This window comes from Ambystoma mexicanum, chromosome 1p (assembly GCF_040938575.1).
Source record: "Ambystoma mexicanum isolate Mex_15411 chromosome 1p, UKY_AmexF1_1, whole genome shotgun sequence".
Taxonomy (NCBI): Eukaryota; Metazoa; Chordata; class Amphibia; order Caudata; family Ambystomatidae; genus Ambystoma; species Ambystoma mexicanum.
The window spans coordinates 1,325,991,753-1,326,008,875 of NC_090921.1; the positions used below are offsets into that span (position 1 = coordinate 1,325,991,753).

At 49.5% G+C, this 17,123-nt stretch overlaps 1 protein-coding gene across 1 annotated transcript in view; it reads left to right on the forward strand.

Annotated features, from left to right (window-relative positions):
* Positions 1–664: 664 nt before the first annotated feature.
* Positions 665–17,123, forward strand: part of LOC138453656 (deleted in malignant brain tumors 1 protein-like) — a 198,610-nt gene continuing 182,151 nt past the window's right edge. The window contains exons 1-2 of the mRNA XM_069606698.1: positions 665–974; positions 4,127–4,426. Coding sequence (XP_069462799.1) covers positions 674–974; positions 4,127–4,426 — 601 coding nt within the window. The 5' untranslated portion in view covers positions 665–673. The remainder of the gene's footprint in view (positions 975–4,126; positions 4,427–17,123) is intronic.

Genomic DNA, 17,123 nt, shown 5'->3' on the forward strand with positions numbered 1-17,123 from the left:
GTTATTCAAGCTGACAGAAGTGGCAGCCAGTCACAGTGACGCTGTGACTGGCTGACACTTCCGTCAGTCATAGTAACTGCCTCTGGTGACCCCTCGCACGAGGCGTCACCACAAGCAGTTACTGTCCCTTTGTTTCCCCAAGTCGCCCAGGTGTCTATAACCCTCGGCGAACCTGGGGATTCCTCGACATATTTCGAGGTTTATAAAAAATTACTTGAAAAGTACACAAACAAAAGTAAGGTACACACACAAATATATAACATTTATATATATTTGAGTTCATACCTTTAGGTTTGCGATTTAGGTTTGCGAACTTTTTTTAGGCCACGCCCCTCCCACAAGCCACGCCTCCCAAATGAGGGTTACCCCCTCGATTTCTTACCCTGCTTAAAGCCCTGCATACATGTGCACCTACCATTCAGCAAGCAGCGGCACCAAGAGGCTCATGGGTGAAATAGCGCTTTATGCAAGGCACTCGCCATAAGCAAATGCTTCAGCGTGCAGGGTGTGCAGCTTGGTTAGCATGTACTCTGTTGTAAAGTAAATAAAATGCTAGATTGTCACTGCCTCCTGCACCTTTTGACTACAGTGGTGATTGCAGTTTTTCTCGGATTTAAAAAGTACAAAAGATGTGACGGGTTTATTTTGGGCTATTGCAGATCAAGAGCCGATAATGCTGTTGAATGGCCCTGGTCGCTGTGCGGGCCGAGTGGAGATCTTCTACCAGGGTCGCTGGGGGCCCGTCTGCGATGACAACTGGGACTCGCGCAGAGGGCAGGTCGTGTGCAGGCAGCTGGATTGTGGCGCAGTTCTGTCGGCACCAGCAAATGCCGCCTTTGGCATCGGATCCGGCGAATTCTGGCTAGATGACGTCACCTGCAATGGGACGGAGAGACAGCTCAGCGAGTGCCGGGCCATGCCCTGGGGTCAGCATAACTGCAATCCCAGGGAAGCAGCCAGTGCAGTGTGCTCAGGTGAGTGCTTCCGATACATTCATAAATGGTTTATGTGATGCAGCCATGGAGTCAAAGCCCAAGTAATAAAAGGGAACATTCTTAGGCTGTTTTGAGATTAGAGACTAAGGCCCTTATTCACAGTTTGGCTGCGGCTATGGAAAAAGCCCTACCACCGACTCTAGTACGATGAAATCTTGGAACAACAAGGAGGTCCGCAGTGGAAGAGCGTAGATCCCGCTCTGGGAGATAGCAAGAGAATTTGACCTGCAGAAACTCGGCCCCTTGACCATGGATAGCCCAATGAACTATGCACAGGGCCTTGAAATGGACACGCTGGGCAACCGGCAGCCAGGTATCACTCAAAAACTGATAGGAAGGTCACAGGATCACACTTAATTTCTGATTTTCCTGAAATTCCTTGGGTACAAAATGGACTTTTCGGCTCCTGCAAGTCAGCAGCAAATCTTTGAATGGGACCTATTTGGAGTTAGCTGGGAGTGTGACGTCATCGAGGACCAATAGCATAGAGATGAAGGGCGGGAGATTTGAAATGGCACACGGTGCAGGACAGATAGGAATGGTCCAGATCCCAGGCTAGATAGGATGGGATATTGCCAGAGATGGCAAGGAAAGGGAAACACGTACCGGGCAAATACTCAGAGATAGATAGGAATGGGACACAGTCCACAATGACTAGGAATGTACTTTAGTAAAGAGTAGGTATTAACGGGACATGGTCCAAAAAAACCTATGAAAGGCATATAGCTGGGATCACAGGGAAAGGGTGGACCGGCCTATAGAGAACTCTGGGGATTTCCCGGTGGGCCTCTGCAGCCTGGGCCTCTTTTGTGTGGTATTTCTAAATTTCCCCATAGGAAAGTTTTGGGCTTGTTGAAAATGTGTAATGTGGGGCCACTTTGAAAATTATTTCCAGGGCCTCTTTTGGTTCCGAGTCCACCCCTGAGCACAGGGAACATGGTATTTTGTGGGATTGGTAGGAATGGCTGTAGTACGGTATGTTCAAACATTAGCCCGGTGCAAGTGAGGATACCCAGTGATGTCACTGGAATGGCTTCACTGGAAAAAATGTTTTACTGAAAAAATATTAGCGCTTTTTTTCCCCCAGTATTTAAAAAAAAATAGTGCGGTGGGGTTACAACTAGAAAAAATCAGAGGACTTTCGAGGGACCCCCAAAAATATCGGAATAAACATTTGGTAAAACAGTTTTCAGTAAAACATATTTCTGTAACATCATAGGAACCGCAAATGAGTGGGTGCACAACCTATCACACACAAAGAAAATATCACTTTGGTTTCAGAATCATGCAGGGGCACAATTGTACTTCGTATTGTGTGGTCAACGGGGTGAAACTTGGGAAGCCTTCAGATATCTCTTTAAATAGGCTATTTTCAGCAAGAAGAATTGCAATGACATACCATGACCATGAAGCATCAACATGACCACTGTGTTCAAGTCTCAGCCCTGGTCTGTGAGCAGTCTCAGAGCGGTCTTTCTAAATCGGCTTTTCTGTTCTGGAAAAAATAAAAGGGAGATTTTCACTTCATACCATCAGAATGGGCCTAGCCCAGGGTAGGCAGATATGAGTAATTATTAAATATAGCTATTAATGATACATAGTTCAGGAGAACTGGGAATAGAGCAATGGTCAGGCTAACTAGGAGCGGGATGTTTTCCTGAAAGGTTACTAATGCTATGTCCTTGAGAATAGGAATGGGAAATTGGCCAGTATTACTAGAAAGGGGGTATGGTCAGGATCGTTGAGAATAGGAATGGGAAATTGGCCAGTATTACTAGAAAGGGGGTATGGTTCAGGATCGTTGAGAATAGGAATGGGAAATTGGCCAGTATTACTAGAAAGGGGGTATGGTTCAGGATCGTTGAGAATAGGAATGGGAAATTGGCCAGTATTACTAGAAAGGGGGTATGTATGGTTCAGGATCGTTGAGAATAGGAATGGGAAATTGGCCATTATAACTAGAAAGGGGGTATGGTTCAGGATCGCTGAGAATAGAAATGGGAAATTGGCCATTATATGGTTCAGGATATCTTTGGATGGGACATAGTCCAGGATAGCTAGCAATGACATTTAGAGAAAGATAGATACACTTTACACACAATACAGATTATCGAGGAATGGTCAGGTTTTCCAAAGCTTAGATGTGTGCAGGATAGGTAGGAATGGCACCTACCCCAGGACAGCAAGTTAATAGGCATAGTCATGGATATGTGGTCTTAAACTGTCGTACTGGAGATTTAGGAACCAGACGCAGTCCACAACAGCAAAAATGGGATGAAGGCTAATCACTTATCTTTGTTACATGAATTTTAAAAGACAATTTGTTTGGGGTAATCTTTTTCATAACACCCTAGTTATTTTTCAGATTGAAATCTGAAATTTAATATTGACCGCCATATAGATTTACACGTCGTATTAGGATGGAATTTCTCAATAAACATTAATCAATTTATTCTGTCAGATAGCACAGTGAGTTGAGTGCTCACTGCGGACATCTCTGTTCAACCCTCTAAGTGCAGATTTGAATCTGGGATGGCCGCCTCGGCTTTTTTTGTTTCCTTTGGAGGGTGATACATTGAGTACCATTTCATTGGGTAATCAACTCCTACAGAAACTCTGATAGCAAGTGCTATATAAAAACAGCCATTATGAAAGGATATCTCTGAAAGGTACGACGTTCATTCATCGACCGTTTTCTTTTCACAGCACTTTTTGCGGAAAATGTTTTGCTGAAAAAAAAATTGAAAAAATACGGTAGGGCATATAAGCAGAATGTTGGGGTGGTGTATAGGCAATACATATATGGAGATGGGGAAGGATTAGGGGGTTCCCCCAAATAAAAACAAATTAGATTTTTTTTTTTCAGCAAAACATTTTCCGCAAAATGTGCAGCCAAAAAAACGTGCGATGAATGAACATAGAACCCTCTGAAAAAGCATTGTCAGCAAAACAGGGCATTACTGCAGAGACAGTTGCAACACCCCCAGCTGTTCCATGCTGAGGCTTAAGGGTGAATGCCATTGGGCCAGATTTACTCAATTGCTATGTGTTTTGTGAATTGATACCATTGTTGCTTTCCTGTAGCTCATTATTGTGCATCTTTTCTAATATCTTTTCCCCAACATTTGCAGGTGATTTACCGAAACCCAACATTTCTATCTCAAACTCTGACTCTGGGGGCTTCCAGCTGGCCTGTGTGGTACCGCCTCTTCACCAGGACACCGTTGTGTACTTCTATCAAGCGGGTGTGGCCAACCCTATTAACACTGTGCAACTGACCATGGATGAGAGAAATGCAGTGCATGTGGTGAATCGCACAGAGGCATGGAGTCAAAGTGGATACCTGTGCCAGTATGAAGTGAAGGCAGCTAGAACAGCGCAATTGTTCATGTCTCCCCAAAGTGACAATGTTACAGTGCAGGAAAGGCAAGGTAAGCAACTTTTCCCTTTCTAATACATCACTATCTATTCTAATCATTAATACACAATCATCTAATAAATCACTCACTTAAAAAATCCAAGGTCCTTGTTTGTTATTACCTTTTAAATAAAAATGTAAATAAAGAGATTAAAATAAATAAATAAATACATCCAAGGTCAGATTAACATGTGAAAATGAATGGCAAAGTTGCATGCCCGTGCACAAATGAGTCCCAAAAGTAGTTCTGAATTGGGTGCAAATTAGTTGTATATGGGGGCCTCTTTTTTGCAATGTTACATTTTTGACAGGTGGGAACGCCTCCTGTTTCCGGACTTGGTTCCACATTCCATTTCATATGATTTTTGATATCGATTTAATATAAATTTAGTATTAAATGTATATCAAAGATGATATCTATTTAATATCAAATGTATATTTTTTGATTGGGTTGGATTGGCTGGGACGTGCAATCCGTTGATGGCAGCGAGGCAAGTGGTGTAGTCGCTGTGGCTTGCGAGAGGGCTAGACTGAGGTCATGGTCGGTGTGATCCAGATCAAGAGTTGGAGAGAGGAGCATCTGGTGGTGGTGGTGGTGGTGTGGTCGCTGTGGCTTGCGAGAGGGCTAGACTGAGATCATGGTCGGTGTGATCCAGATCAAGGGTTGGAGAGGGGAGCATTTGGTGGTGGTGTAGTCGCTGTGGCTTGCGAGAGGGCTAGACTGAGATCATGGTCGGTGTGATCCAGATCAAGGGTTGGAGAGGGGAGCATCTGGTGGTGGTACAGAGCTGTGGCCTGCAAGAGGGCTAGACTGAGATAATGGTCGGTGTGATCCAGATCAAGGTTGGAGAGGGGAGCATCTGGTGGTGGTACAGAGCTATGGCTTGCGAGAGGGCTAGACTGAGATCATGGTCGGTGTGATCCAGATCAAGGGTTGGCGAGGGGAACATCTGGCGGTGGTGTAGTCACTGTGGCTTTCGAGAGGGCTAGACTGACATCATGGTCGGTGTGATCCAGATCAAGGGTTGAAGAGGGGAGCATCTGGTGGTGGTGTAGTCGCTGTAGCTTGCGAGAGGGCTAGACTGAGATCATGGTCGGTGTGATCCAGATTAAGGGTTGGAGAGGGGAGCATCTGGTGGTGGTGTAGTCGCTGTAGCTCGCGAGAGGGCTAGACTGAGATCATGGTCGGTGTGATCCAGATTAAGGGTTGGAGAGGGGAGCATCTAGTGGTGGTACAGAGCTGTGTTGAGACAAGGTTGCAGGAATTTAGTAGGCGGGATGTCATCTGAGCGTGGGAGAGTAGTCATGGGGAGACATGTGACAGCACCGCTGAGACGTGAGACCCAGGTTAGAGTCCATGTGTTTGGAGATGGGGGAGCTTGTGACTGGTACTATTTTGGACATGATAAGGTAGGTGGAGCCGTGCATGAGGAATGAAAGCACTGGCTTTAGCGGCAGCATGGCTAGTATCCGAATGGATAAAGCATTAGGCAGATACACTTTGTGGGCTTGCACAAGCTTTAAAGTCTGGAAATGCGCATTTAGCATGGAGCAGGTCAAGTTCAACCTGTGTTACAGTTTGCCAGTGTAAACGCCATTTGGATCAAGGAGCAAGTGGCAAGCAGAGCAGAGTACACAAGCACTTTTTAATGAGTATGTAGGGCCTCGGCAACAATATGTATGCTTTAGTGTCCACATACGTTGGGCGAGCTGTGACAGTAAGGAGCCAACATGGCAAAGTGCACACAATTGGCATACAGGGCGGATATGCAACACAATTCACTATACAACGTGAAGATTTTACAGAAAGAGACCTCATATGCAGGGGAGCCGAGAAACGTTAGGGCATAAGGGCGAGGGGACACCCAATTGTCCAAGAAGGCGATGTGAGGCACCGGGCGAGGTGCACCACACCTAGCAGAGTGCCACGTGCGTTGTACTATGCATGTCACTGGTGGTGTTGACTGTATGGATTACTCAAAGATTGATGTTTGCATATTTGTTGGGGGTCTCTGGGTGCCCCCACTGCGTGCTCGCGAGCCCATCCGCACACAGACTCGACTCGGACACGTCTGCACGCTTCGGGCTCCCCGGTCGCTCTGCCGCGGCCGGGAACGCCCCGTTTATTTAAGGCGCACGCGGCGACGTGCAACGTCACGCCGCCGCGTGCGTATCCCCTCACGGGGCAACGCCACACTCCTCCTTTTTCCGGGAGGAACAATAACAAACAGACACGTCAAACATATCACTGCACACAATATCATTTGTGAACTTACAAGACCCATGCCCCCTTTTATTATCAGCCTCCCAGATACCCTTCACTCCGGAACACAGTCAATCGGCCCCAGCACGTAGTCTCCGAGGTAGGCAGGTCTCCCTCGCCCAGCCCTCTGGGGGTACCTCCCACCTACCTCAGCCGCCGGACTCCCCGCCGCTCCAGTGTCTCGTTCTGGTGACCCCAAGAATTCCCCCCGGGGGGTATCTTCATCCGGGAGGACAGTCTCATCCGGGTCAGGCGGGAGTTCAGTCCGAGAGTCCCCTAGTTTCTTGAAGAAACTCACATTTCGGGTGACGGCCGACTTCCCGTCCGAGGCCGTTACCATCGATCCCTTCACTGCCACTACGTCCAGCGGCTCGGGTTCATATGGAAGCGAGAGTTTCCCATGGGGATGCCGATTCCTAATCAGCACTTCGTCGCCCGGTTCCAGCCGCTGCGGACGAAGACCCCGCCGTAGGTTTTCCTGATGTGTCCTTGCCTGTCGCTCCGCTTCCACCCGTTGGTCGTCTATTACGCCGGGTACCTTTTCCTGCACCTCCGGGAGGAGACCTCGGGGGCACCTACGGAATAGAGCCTCAGCCGGGGCCACCCCAGTCGAGGCGTGTGGGGTGGTGCGGTACACTCTTAGGAACTGGTATAGCGCCCGCTGGAGAGGCTGGTCTTGTCCCTGGGCTATCCGGAACGTTTTGTTTAATGTCCTCATCAGCCTCTCTGCATCCCCGTTCGCGCGGGGCCACAACGGGGACACCTTCCGGTGGGCCACTCCACAGCTCTCGAGGAACTCCGAGAACCTCGCGCTTTGGAATGGGGATCCATTGTCCGAGCACAGGATCACGGGGAACCCATGGGTGGCAAAGATTTTCTCCACAGCGCCCACCACGTGCTCAAACGCCACCGACTCGACGAATTCCACCTCCGGGTATCGCGAGTACTCATCGACGATGGCTAGGAAGTGAGTACCCACGGCCGTGGATCCGAAGTCCGCATGTACGACCTCCCACGGGCGGGTCCCCCGTGGCATTACTTCAATTTCGGGCTCCCGCTGTACTGGGGAAGCCGCCTGGCACCATACGCAGGCCGCTACAAAGTCGTCCACTTTTCTCTCCAGCTCGGGCAACCACACCTTCAGCCTCAGCCTCGCCTTCGTTTTGGCGGCCCCTTGGTGTCCCTGGTGTGCCAGGTTGATAACTTCGTGGACCTTGGAGCCCGGCACCACCAGGCGATCACCCCGCAGCAGCAGGCCCGACTCCGTGAAGGACAGTTCATCCTTCACCTTCCAAAGTTGCTCGAGGGTCACCTTGGCTTCTTGAGTGCGCCCTGCCACCAGCTCCAGCACGGCCTTCCAGGACCCCGACTGCATCGAGCTCCTCAGGATGCGGAAGCATTCATCATTGGCTGCCGCGCTCTCCAGCTCGGGTAGCGGCATTGCATTGGGGGTGGCGCTCTCGACCACCATGCTGACATGATCATCGGCTTCCTCTGCACACGACTCTTGTGCGGGTCCGCCCCTGCCCACCGGATGCCTGGACAGGTAGTCAGCCGCATTATTGGCCCCCGGCCTGTAGATTAAGGTGACGCCATATTCCAGGAGGGCCAGCATCCATCGCTCGATCCTGGCTGGTGGTTTGGAGGAGGATCCGGCCATGATCGGAATCAGTGGTTTGTGGTCTGTTACCACTGTCACGGGTCTCCCCAGTACATAGAGCCGAAAATGCCGGCAGCCCCACAGAACCGCCAGGGCCTCCCGTTCAATCTGTGAGTACCTCTGCTCGGTCTCGGAGAGGGCCTTGCTCGCATATGCCACGGGCCTTATTCCCCCATCTCTGCCCACCTGGGTGAGGACCGCCCCGAGGCCAAACGGGCTGGCGTCCACAACAATCTCCGACTCCAGGGCGGGGTCAAAGAAAGCCACGGTGTCATCTGCTGTCAGGGCACCCTTGATGTCCTCGAATGCCGACTGTTCTAACGGGCCCCACTGCCAGATGGTATCCTTTTTCGTCAGGGCCCTCAGAGGTTCCGACCTCGAGGCGAGATTCTTGATGAAGCGCCCACAGTACGTCACCATTCCCAGGAAGCTCCGCACCTCTGATGCGGACTCAGGGGGGCGTGCCGTCTTGATGTCTTGGACCTTCTTGGGGTCAGGAGATACCCCGCCCTCCTTGAAGATGAAACCAAAAAACTCAATGGTCGGGCGGAGGAACTCACACTTGTCCTTGTGGAGGGTGAGCCCCAGCGACTGCAGCCTCTCGAGGGTCTTGGCTAGGCGTTTCAAGTGGTCTGGTTCGGTCCTCGCAAAGACCAGAATGTCGTCGCTAATGTTCAGGACGCCCTCCAGGTCCGCGAGAGCGCCTCGGATTAAGTTCTGAAATACCTCGGCTGCAGACGACACTCCGAAGCTCAGACGCTTGTATCTATAGAGTCCCCTGTGGGTGGTGAAAGTCGTTATATAACGGGACTCTGGGTGGAGAACAACTTGGTGATACCCAGCTCGTAAGTCCAACTTCGAGAAGAACCGGGCCCCTTGCACTTCAGCAATGATGTCATCGATCGTCGGGGTCAGGTGTCGTTCTCTCCTGATGGCCTTGTTGGGCAATCGCATGTCCACACAGATTCGGACGGAGTCCGGTTGTTTAGGTTTCCTCGCTACGACAATGGGGGATACCCATGGTGTGGGGCCCTCCACCTTTTCAATTACGTCCAGGTTCACCAGGTTATCGAGTTCCCGGTCCACCTGGTCCCTTAAATGAAATGGAATTCGCCTGTGCTTCAAGGCTATGGGCTGTACCGACTCGTCAATGTGGAGCCTCACGGGGTCGCCGTTCATCCTCCCGATCCCTTTGAAGATGTCAGCATACTTGTCCAGCAGGTCGTTGATGTCCTCCAAGTATACTGAATAGGCGAAGCTGACTATGCCAAGGGCCTCCGCTGCCGCACAGCTGAGCAGGGTGTTGCTGCTCACCGGGGTCACATAGAAGCGGGCCCTGATCTTCGACCCGTCATGTTCCACCTTGGCGACGAACGCCCCGTCGAGTGGCAGGGGCTCCCGCCCACCAAATGCGAAGATGCGGGCTCTTGGCGTCGCCAGCCTCGGGGTTGGGTTGAGCGCAGCGTAATGTCCTCTCGCCATGACATTGACAGAGGCTCCCGTGTCGACTAGCACTGGGACCGGCGAGCAGTTTACCTCCACGATACATCTCGGCTGTCTTCTGCTCCTTCCCTTGAGGACCTCCATGCTGGAGACGAAGAAGATGTTCTCCTCATCCTCCTCCTCCACTTCTTCCGCCAGCGCCTCCTCTGGTTCCACTTGTTCCACCTGAGCTACATTCGGCGGGCGGTATTGCCGCGGGGCCCATAGACGGGGTTGTCCTCTCGGAATAAGTACAGGCAGAGTCGCCCTGCACACCCTCGAGAAGTGGTCAGGCACACCACAGCGTCCGCAAATCTTTCCTTTTGCCATGCACTCCGATGAGTGGGGGAGGTCATATCCGCACTTCTGGCACGACTCTACCAGCTTCCCCGCTCTGTCTCTGGGAGGTATGCCGGGTTTTCGCACTCCTCTGCCGCCCCGCCAGACGGCGCACACCTCCTCCGGTCTCGCAGCGCGGGATCCGGCCTCCATTTTGTTGGCTCGAGCCTCCGCCACCTCATGGCACCTCCCGAGCTCCAGGATCCTGGGCAGAGTGAGTCCGGGCTCTCTTAGGACTTGTCGCCTCAGTTTGCCTGATGAGCATGCCTGGATCAACATGGTCCTTATCATGTCCTCCGCATCCCCCCACGCACACCCTTGTGACAGGCGGCGCAGGCGGCCATAGAAGGTGTCAAGCGTCTCCTCTTCCTTCTGTTTGGCCGACAGCATGACGAACCTTTCAAAGTCCACGTTGGCAAGGGGGATGAAGTGCGCGAGGAGGGCGGCTTTGGCTTGATCATAGGAGTTGTCCGTTGGAGTTAATGATTCAAAGATCTCCTGCACGGTCGCTCCTGCGGAGTACAGCATCGTGGCCACCTTGCTGTCATTGTCCGTGACCTGGGCGGCCCGAAAGTACATGTCCAGCCGTCCAATCCATCTCCTCCATCGGGGCCCCAGGCTGGAGGGGGGGCCCGTAGCATCAAACTCCGGAATCGGCTGTAGGGCCGCTTGCGCCCTGGCTTGGGCCATGGCCAGGGGTGGTGGTTGGATCGGAGGGGGAGCGGCACCCACCGGTTGCGCAGGCAGTCCAGACGTCGTCGGACGCGGGATTTGCTGTGGGGGGTTCTGCTGGAACAGGTCTACTAGGCCTTCATCCTGCGAATCCTCCGAGGCCGTGGCAGTCGCACCCTCCAGGGCACCAGGATCACTCATAGGCGCAAGCGCACAGGCACCCTTGTTCCACTCCTAAGGGCCGCAACTTGCACCTTTCCCCACACTGCCACCACCCACGTGATGATGAAAGGGTTGAAGGATAGTACCTCGAGGCGCCTTGTGTCCACGTGGGCCGCAGAAACTGGAGCGTCATCCCCCACGTGATGATGATGAAGGGGTTGAAGAGGGTCCTGAAAAGGATCCGTGGATAAATGTTCCCAAAAATTGAGCTTTGAAACGGAATGGGCTGAGAAGGCCCAGCCACCTCAGTCCATCTTCCAGCTACAACACGACGTCATCGCCTGAAAATTTGCCAAAATGTCAAAATTCTGGCATGGGCCTGCGGGTTGTACTGCCCGCAGTCAGTAAATCCAAAAATTAGGCTTGGATGGCCTTCCTGCTCCAAACCGGAGCTGTTGGAAGATCCTCCACCTCGTGGGCAAGATGGCCGCCAGCCGCGTGTGGTCCGCGGCCTCGGCGTGATGTGAAACATCCGCGGATGTTTCAATCGTAATATGAAAAATTGTCCGGGATCGCGCTCACCGCCGGGCCCGGGCATCCGACACTCGTCGCCACTGTTGGGGGTCTCTGGGTGCCCCCAATGCGTGCTCGCGAGCCCATCCGCACACAGACTCGACTCGGATACGTCTGCACACTTCGGGCTCCCCGGTCGCTCTGCCGCGGCCGGGAACGCCCCGTTTATTTAAGGCGCACGCGGCGACGTGCAACGTCACGCCGCCGCGTGCGTATCCCCTCACGGGGCAACGCCACAATATTGTCACAATTTTTTGTCTGTTTTGCAAAAAGTCAGGCTTGTTTTAACATTTCTAGAAAAAAATGAATGAAAGCTAGATGTCTAGCCAAAATAATAAAAAGGCAGATGTAGACCAATCTCAGTAGTTGGATGGTTCCTCCCCCAGCGACACATATTTGTTAGCTGTTCATCTGGATGATTAGGAAGGTTTAAATAATCACTACAAGAAGTTATTGCAGACATTAATTCTTGAGGACAGGACTACACCCCGTTTGTATATACTGGTTGTAAAGGGGCACACATAGAATGCAGTATGTATCAAAGCATGTCATTAGGTAATACGACAGTGCAGAAAGTGCAACAGCCAGCAAGAGCAGTCTAATATGGCACAAATGGGAGCTTTCAGGTTATGGGTGGCCTCGGGTATGCTAGGCTAAGTTATATCATATCAGCAACGGGACGTGACAGCATACAATAGTGACATCCAGGTACTTATGGCACACTGAGAGTCATCACATGCATTACGAATGCTTGGTAGATAGGAGATGCATCATGTAATACGAGAGTACACATCGGGAACAAGATCCAAGTACTGGCAGGATGGGCTACTCATAAGCTCTGATGCGATGCGACGGTCGATGGCGCATAACGTTATTCGGGAGATAGGTTGCTGGCTACTGTTAAGTTTGGTTGCAGCATAGGTGACAAGTCGAGATATTGGTGGCTACTGGCAGTAAGAGGCAAACGAGCGATAGCATACACAATATAAAGAAGTAACAATGATATACATAGTACTTACATAACGTTATGGCAGTGTTCTTCAACAATCATGTACGTGGTGCAGTAGGGGCACGCTCTAGCTAGGGAGGCAGGGAAGTGGCAGAGACCCAAGTGTGGCATCTAACAGCCTTCCGGTAATTAAGTCAGGTCAGCAAACGTAGTTGGCTGAAAGGTGCAGCTTGTACGGTGAGGCTTACACAGTCATTAACAAGGGTAGATATTATTGCTGTTCTAGTCTGACTCTAGACAGGCTCAAGACAGGTGCCTTTGTTCAGCGCCTTCGTGCAGGAAACCGGCTCACGCCTGCTGGCTTCTGGTTGGTGCTGAAGAAAAGCTGAGCACCAATCCGGTGTCGGGGCTCGAGATAGGCACGATTCGGTGCAAAGAAGCTTTACCAAAATATGAGGGCGGCCATCTTATTCAGTATTACGCCTCGTGAGCACAATGGATGGTCGATCATCAGTAATGGCCAAAAGTAAAGCAAATCAGCCTATTCAGTGGCTGTACAGCAATCAAAGGGATCAGATATAATTATGGAATAGATGTAGCTGTAATGCGCGTTGCACGTCATTGAGATGTTGCTTTCGTCTGTTTGCCGTATCATGTTCGACAGCGCATGCTGTGCTATTATTCAGGTAAAATGGGATAAACAGCGGTGAGATCACAAGGTGGATTCACCGGGAGCTCTTGAGCTATTAGTGCTTTTGAACCTTCCGAGTTTAAGCGACGTTTCTTCTTCCTCCTCCGCCTTCTGTTAATACATGCATCGCGTTAATACAGAGCATAGCCCAAACAGATCCCAACAGAATGGGGGAAGTCACAAAAATCAGATGGGGAAACCCAATTAAAAAAAAGAAATTATAACAAATTAATTAGCATTGTAAAAAGTTTAAAACCGTACTGCAAAAGAAGAACATTGTACAATCTGTGTTTCAAAGCGATTTTGAAAATGTGAAAGGGATCTGTTTTGACATTACTAAAGCATCTGAGGTGCGATACTAATGCCTTAGTGGCGTAGGCTTGTGAATTAGCCACAGGGTTGCAGGCAGATATTACGATAGCCGCTGGTCCGGTTGTGCACCACAATACCATCACTATTGGAGTGTCTAATGGTGCACCTTGTGAAAGATTCATAGAGGTGCTGTCCTCTACAATGCTAGACAAGGCCCCTGCTGTCCAACACAGTGCATCCGCCATTGCTGTTTTCTCAACCGATTGCTCATCTGATATTTCACCAACATTTGCTAGGCCCAGTATAACCAGATCCCTGTTAACAACTGCTCCGGAAATACAACAAACACCAGACATATCAGATTAGCACAAACAGTTATGACTATCAACTAATGACTACTTGCAAACCATACGTATTAGAAAACAAAAACCACCCAAAGACAAGCCCCCACAATTTTCTGTTCTGAGAGACCGAGTAAAATTAAAAACACAAACACTGTCTGACCCAATGTTACAACTGTGCTAATTGTGCAGTGTGGCGGCGGTTCTCTGTTTCAACAGACCCCCAAAAACAGGAGGCAAAATGGGCCAGAACTCAAGCTCTGTGGTGTTTCCTATTTAAAATCTTAAAAAAGGCCTGATTGGTTCTATCTAGATGCAATAGGCCTAACCCCCCACAGACACTAACACCCACAGACATCTGATCTACTGGTTTATTTGGAAAATGTGTGAACTTATCAAAGAAGTTATAAAACATTATCTGCCATGGGGCAATGTGAGGTGTTTAGATCCATGAACCTGAACCACTTGCACTCTCTGGTACATGGGCTAACAGTCATAACAGATGCTGTGGAAACACTGGTCTTTCAGATATTAGAAACTGTTGGGCCTAGTGATTTTGTTCAAATTAGAATGGAGGCTAAGGGCTTAAACAGACCCTTGTTCACAAGGTGATCAATCCGTGATACTATCTGCGTTTTGCCATTTTTGGAGAATGGGAAAGCTTCTTCAGAGCTAGACTAGTATTTTATGTTTTTCGCCGCTTATAATTGTGGCGCTAGTTGTCAGGCCATACTCCGGTGGTGCTTATAAAACTTTTGGCAAAATTCTGCACACCACATCATAAAATCCAAAGGCAGGTGGCTGGGCCCCTAAATCTCGGTCTGCCTTCTAGTCTCATAGGTTTATCGAACCGCAGAGCACAACAGATGGCGATTTACGTGAAAACGTTTTACAAGTACATGAGAAACCTGTGCTCCCGGCGGATACACTGGTAGGTTTTGGGCAGTTACATCTCTTTAAAAATATTTTGATAGACCCATCAAGGTATTCTATTTTAACAACGGAGTGTGGCTGTATTTCCCGCTAACGGATAAATCAGACAGAAATACTTTGTATGTTTTACACCATGACAACCATTTCTACGGTATATTCAATTTAAAAGGTTTCCTGGGGGCTAAACATCTTTGTCGGCACTGCCACCACATTTCCCAAACAAACATAGACACAGTTGTCCATATTACTGTCGCCTTCTTTGAGAGAAGAGTGTCAAACGCTTAAGGAAAAATGCGTTGGCAAGGTAACGGGGCTGTCTGAACAGACGCACATTCAGAGAGCGGCATTAGGGGCTGTCGTGTGCGAACCACACGTTGACTTCCTGAGAGTCATAGCTTTCTGTTGTCAATACAGTTGAACACTTGTGTTACATAACAAGCGGGCAACCTCAAAATAAAACCAAGAACTACATAGTATATGACATGGCCCATCAAGAGAATGTAACCCACCAACTGAACTATATCTATGGCAGACATCTAACAGGTTACAGTTATTGGTAATTTACAGAATAGTCCTGTGTGGCTGCCTTTGTAAGCACTTTTGTTACAAGCAAATTGACAGGATACACCTTCTAGCACATAATTCCAAATTCTATGATGGGTACTTTGTGTTGTGCAAATTGGTTCAGGAAAAAATTAAAGTAAAACTTATCACCCAGGGTGCCAAGTTTATGGGAATATTTGTGGTAGCTCTACAAATACAGTTTATTGATTCCTTGAATGTTTTGCTCATGAAACTCAGCAGGCTTCCAAAAGCTTTTAGTTTTCCTGGTTCAAAGGGCTTCTTTCTCCATCTTTTCACACAGCTGCTAACCGAAACTACATAGGGCCGATTCCAACCCCGGACCAATACGCCGTTCAATACATGATGTCTAGCAAAAAAGACCAGTGTATGGCATGGTAGAAGGTGAATAAACACAGAGTGTTTGACTTTTGCCAAGAGTTCGGGGCCTACTGTCAAGAAGATGTCAACATTTTAGACAAGCTTGTAATTTGTTCAGGGAAAGGATCATTCAAATGACTAGTCGTGAAAGGGTGGGATAAATGTGTCGTACAGCAGTCCTTTTCAAAATATCACGCTGAATAGTACTATGCAGATCTACAGACAGCTATATCCAAAACCTGAAACAATCATGCTGCTGCCCAATGATTCATATCATAGTCGGCAAAAATGTTATTCTACACCGTCTATTCAGTGGCTCCTAAATATCTCACAAACAGACATATCTATAAAGCATGCCCTAACTAGTGCGGGTGAGAAATGCTACACACAATATTGGTTGGACAGCTATGCAGTGATTCAAGGAGTGGAAACAGCCTATGAATTTACCAGCTGCTTTTATCATGGATGTCCCAATTGTTATCCCGCCGAGGCATTCGACGCTTTGACCGGCACTACTTATGACCAGTTATATAGACGCACTCTGTAAAAACAGACCTTTCTTGCCAGTTGCGGTGTTCGCGTCGTCACTATATGGCAACACGAGTGGCGCTTGATGGTGCAGAACAATCCTGATGTGTGCCGTTTTCTTGAAAAGATGAATCTGCCCGATACTTTAAACCTCTGCGATGCGCTATACGGTGGCCGCACAAATGCTTTAAAGTTACACTACCTTGTCTCAGAGGGTGAGCAAATACTGTCAGATCCTGGTTCTTCCTGGCACAGAGACAGGACAAACGCCTCCCTCCCCGTTAGGTCTCGGCACCTGGGAGAGGATAACACAGGCCACCTTGACCCTTCGGGGAAAGAGGGTTAGGGTCCGTGGAGTGGATAGGTAGAGGAAGTTAGGTACACCGGAATGAGGTTTAGGGAGGTGTTGTGGATGGGTTGGGGGAGTTTAGGTACACATGCTCCTTGGCTCCTGATCCTGATTCAGTGGTACTCCGTCCTTGCACTCTTCTCTCATTTACACAATATGCCCCGGGTCTGGAGGGGGCCTTTGTCCTGGAGCCCCTAAACCAGGACACTGTACATCCTGTGCTACGGGTGCTAATGTTCTATGCATACCTTACATTGCTTCATGCAAGGTTTCCAAACGTGACCCTTCCTGCTGCTTAACAATTCTGCATTGCCTTCATGCAGTAATACAACGAATATCACATTACCCCATGCAATACTCTAGATACACAAGCCTTAAAACACTTAGCTTCGTCTTCTGTCCAAGCAAACGTCCTTTCAGGTCCCTGTAGTACTGGCTCCCCTCGGTGCCACCTCCGGTGTCAAGCTCCGCTGAAAGGAGGAACAAGAATGTCAATAAGAGAGCACGTCCCCTT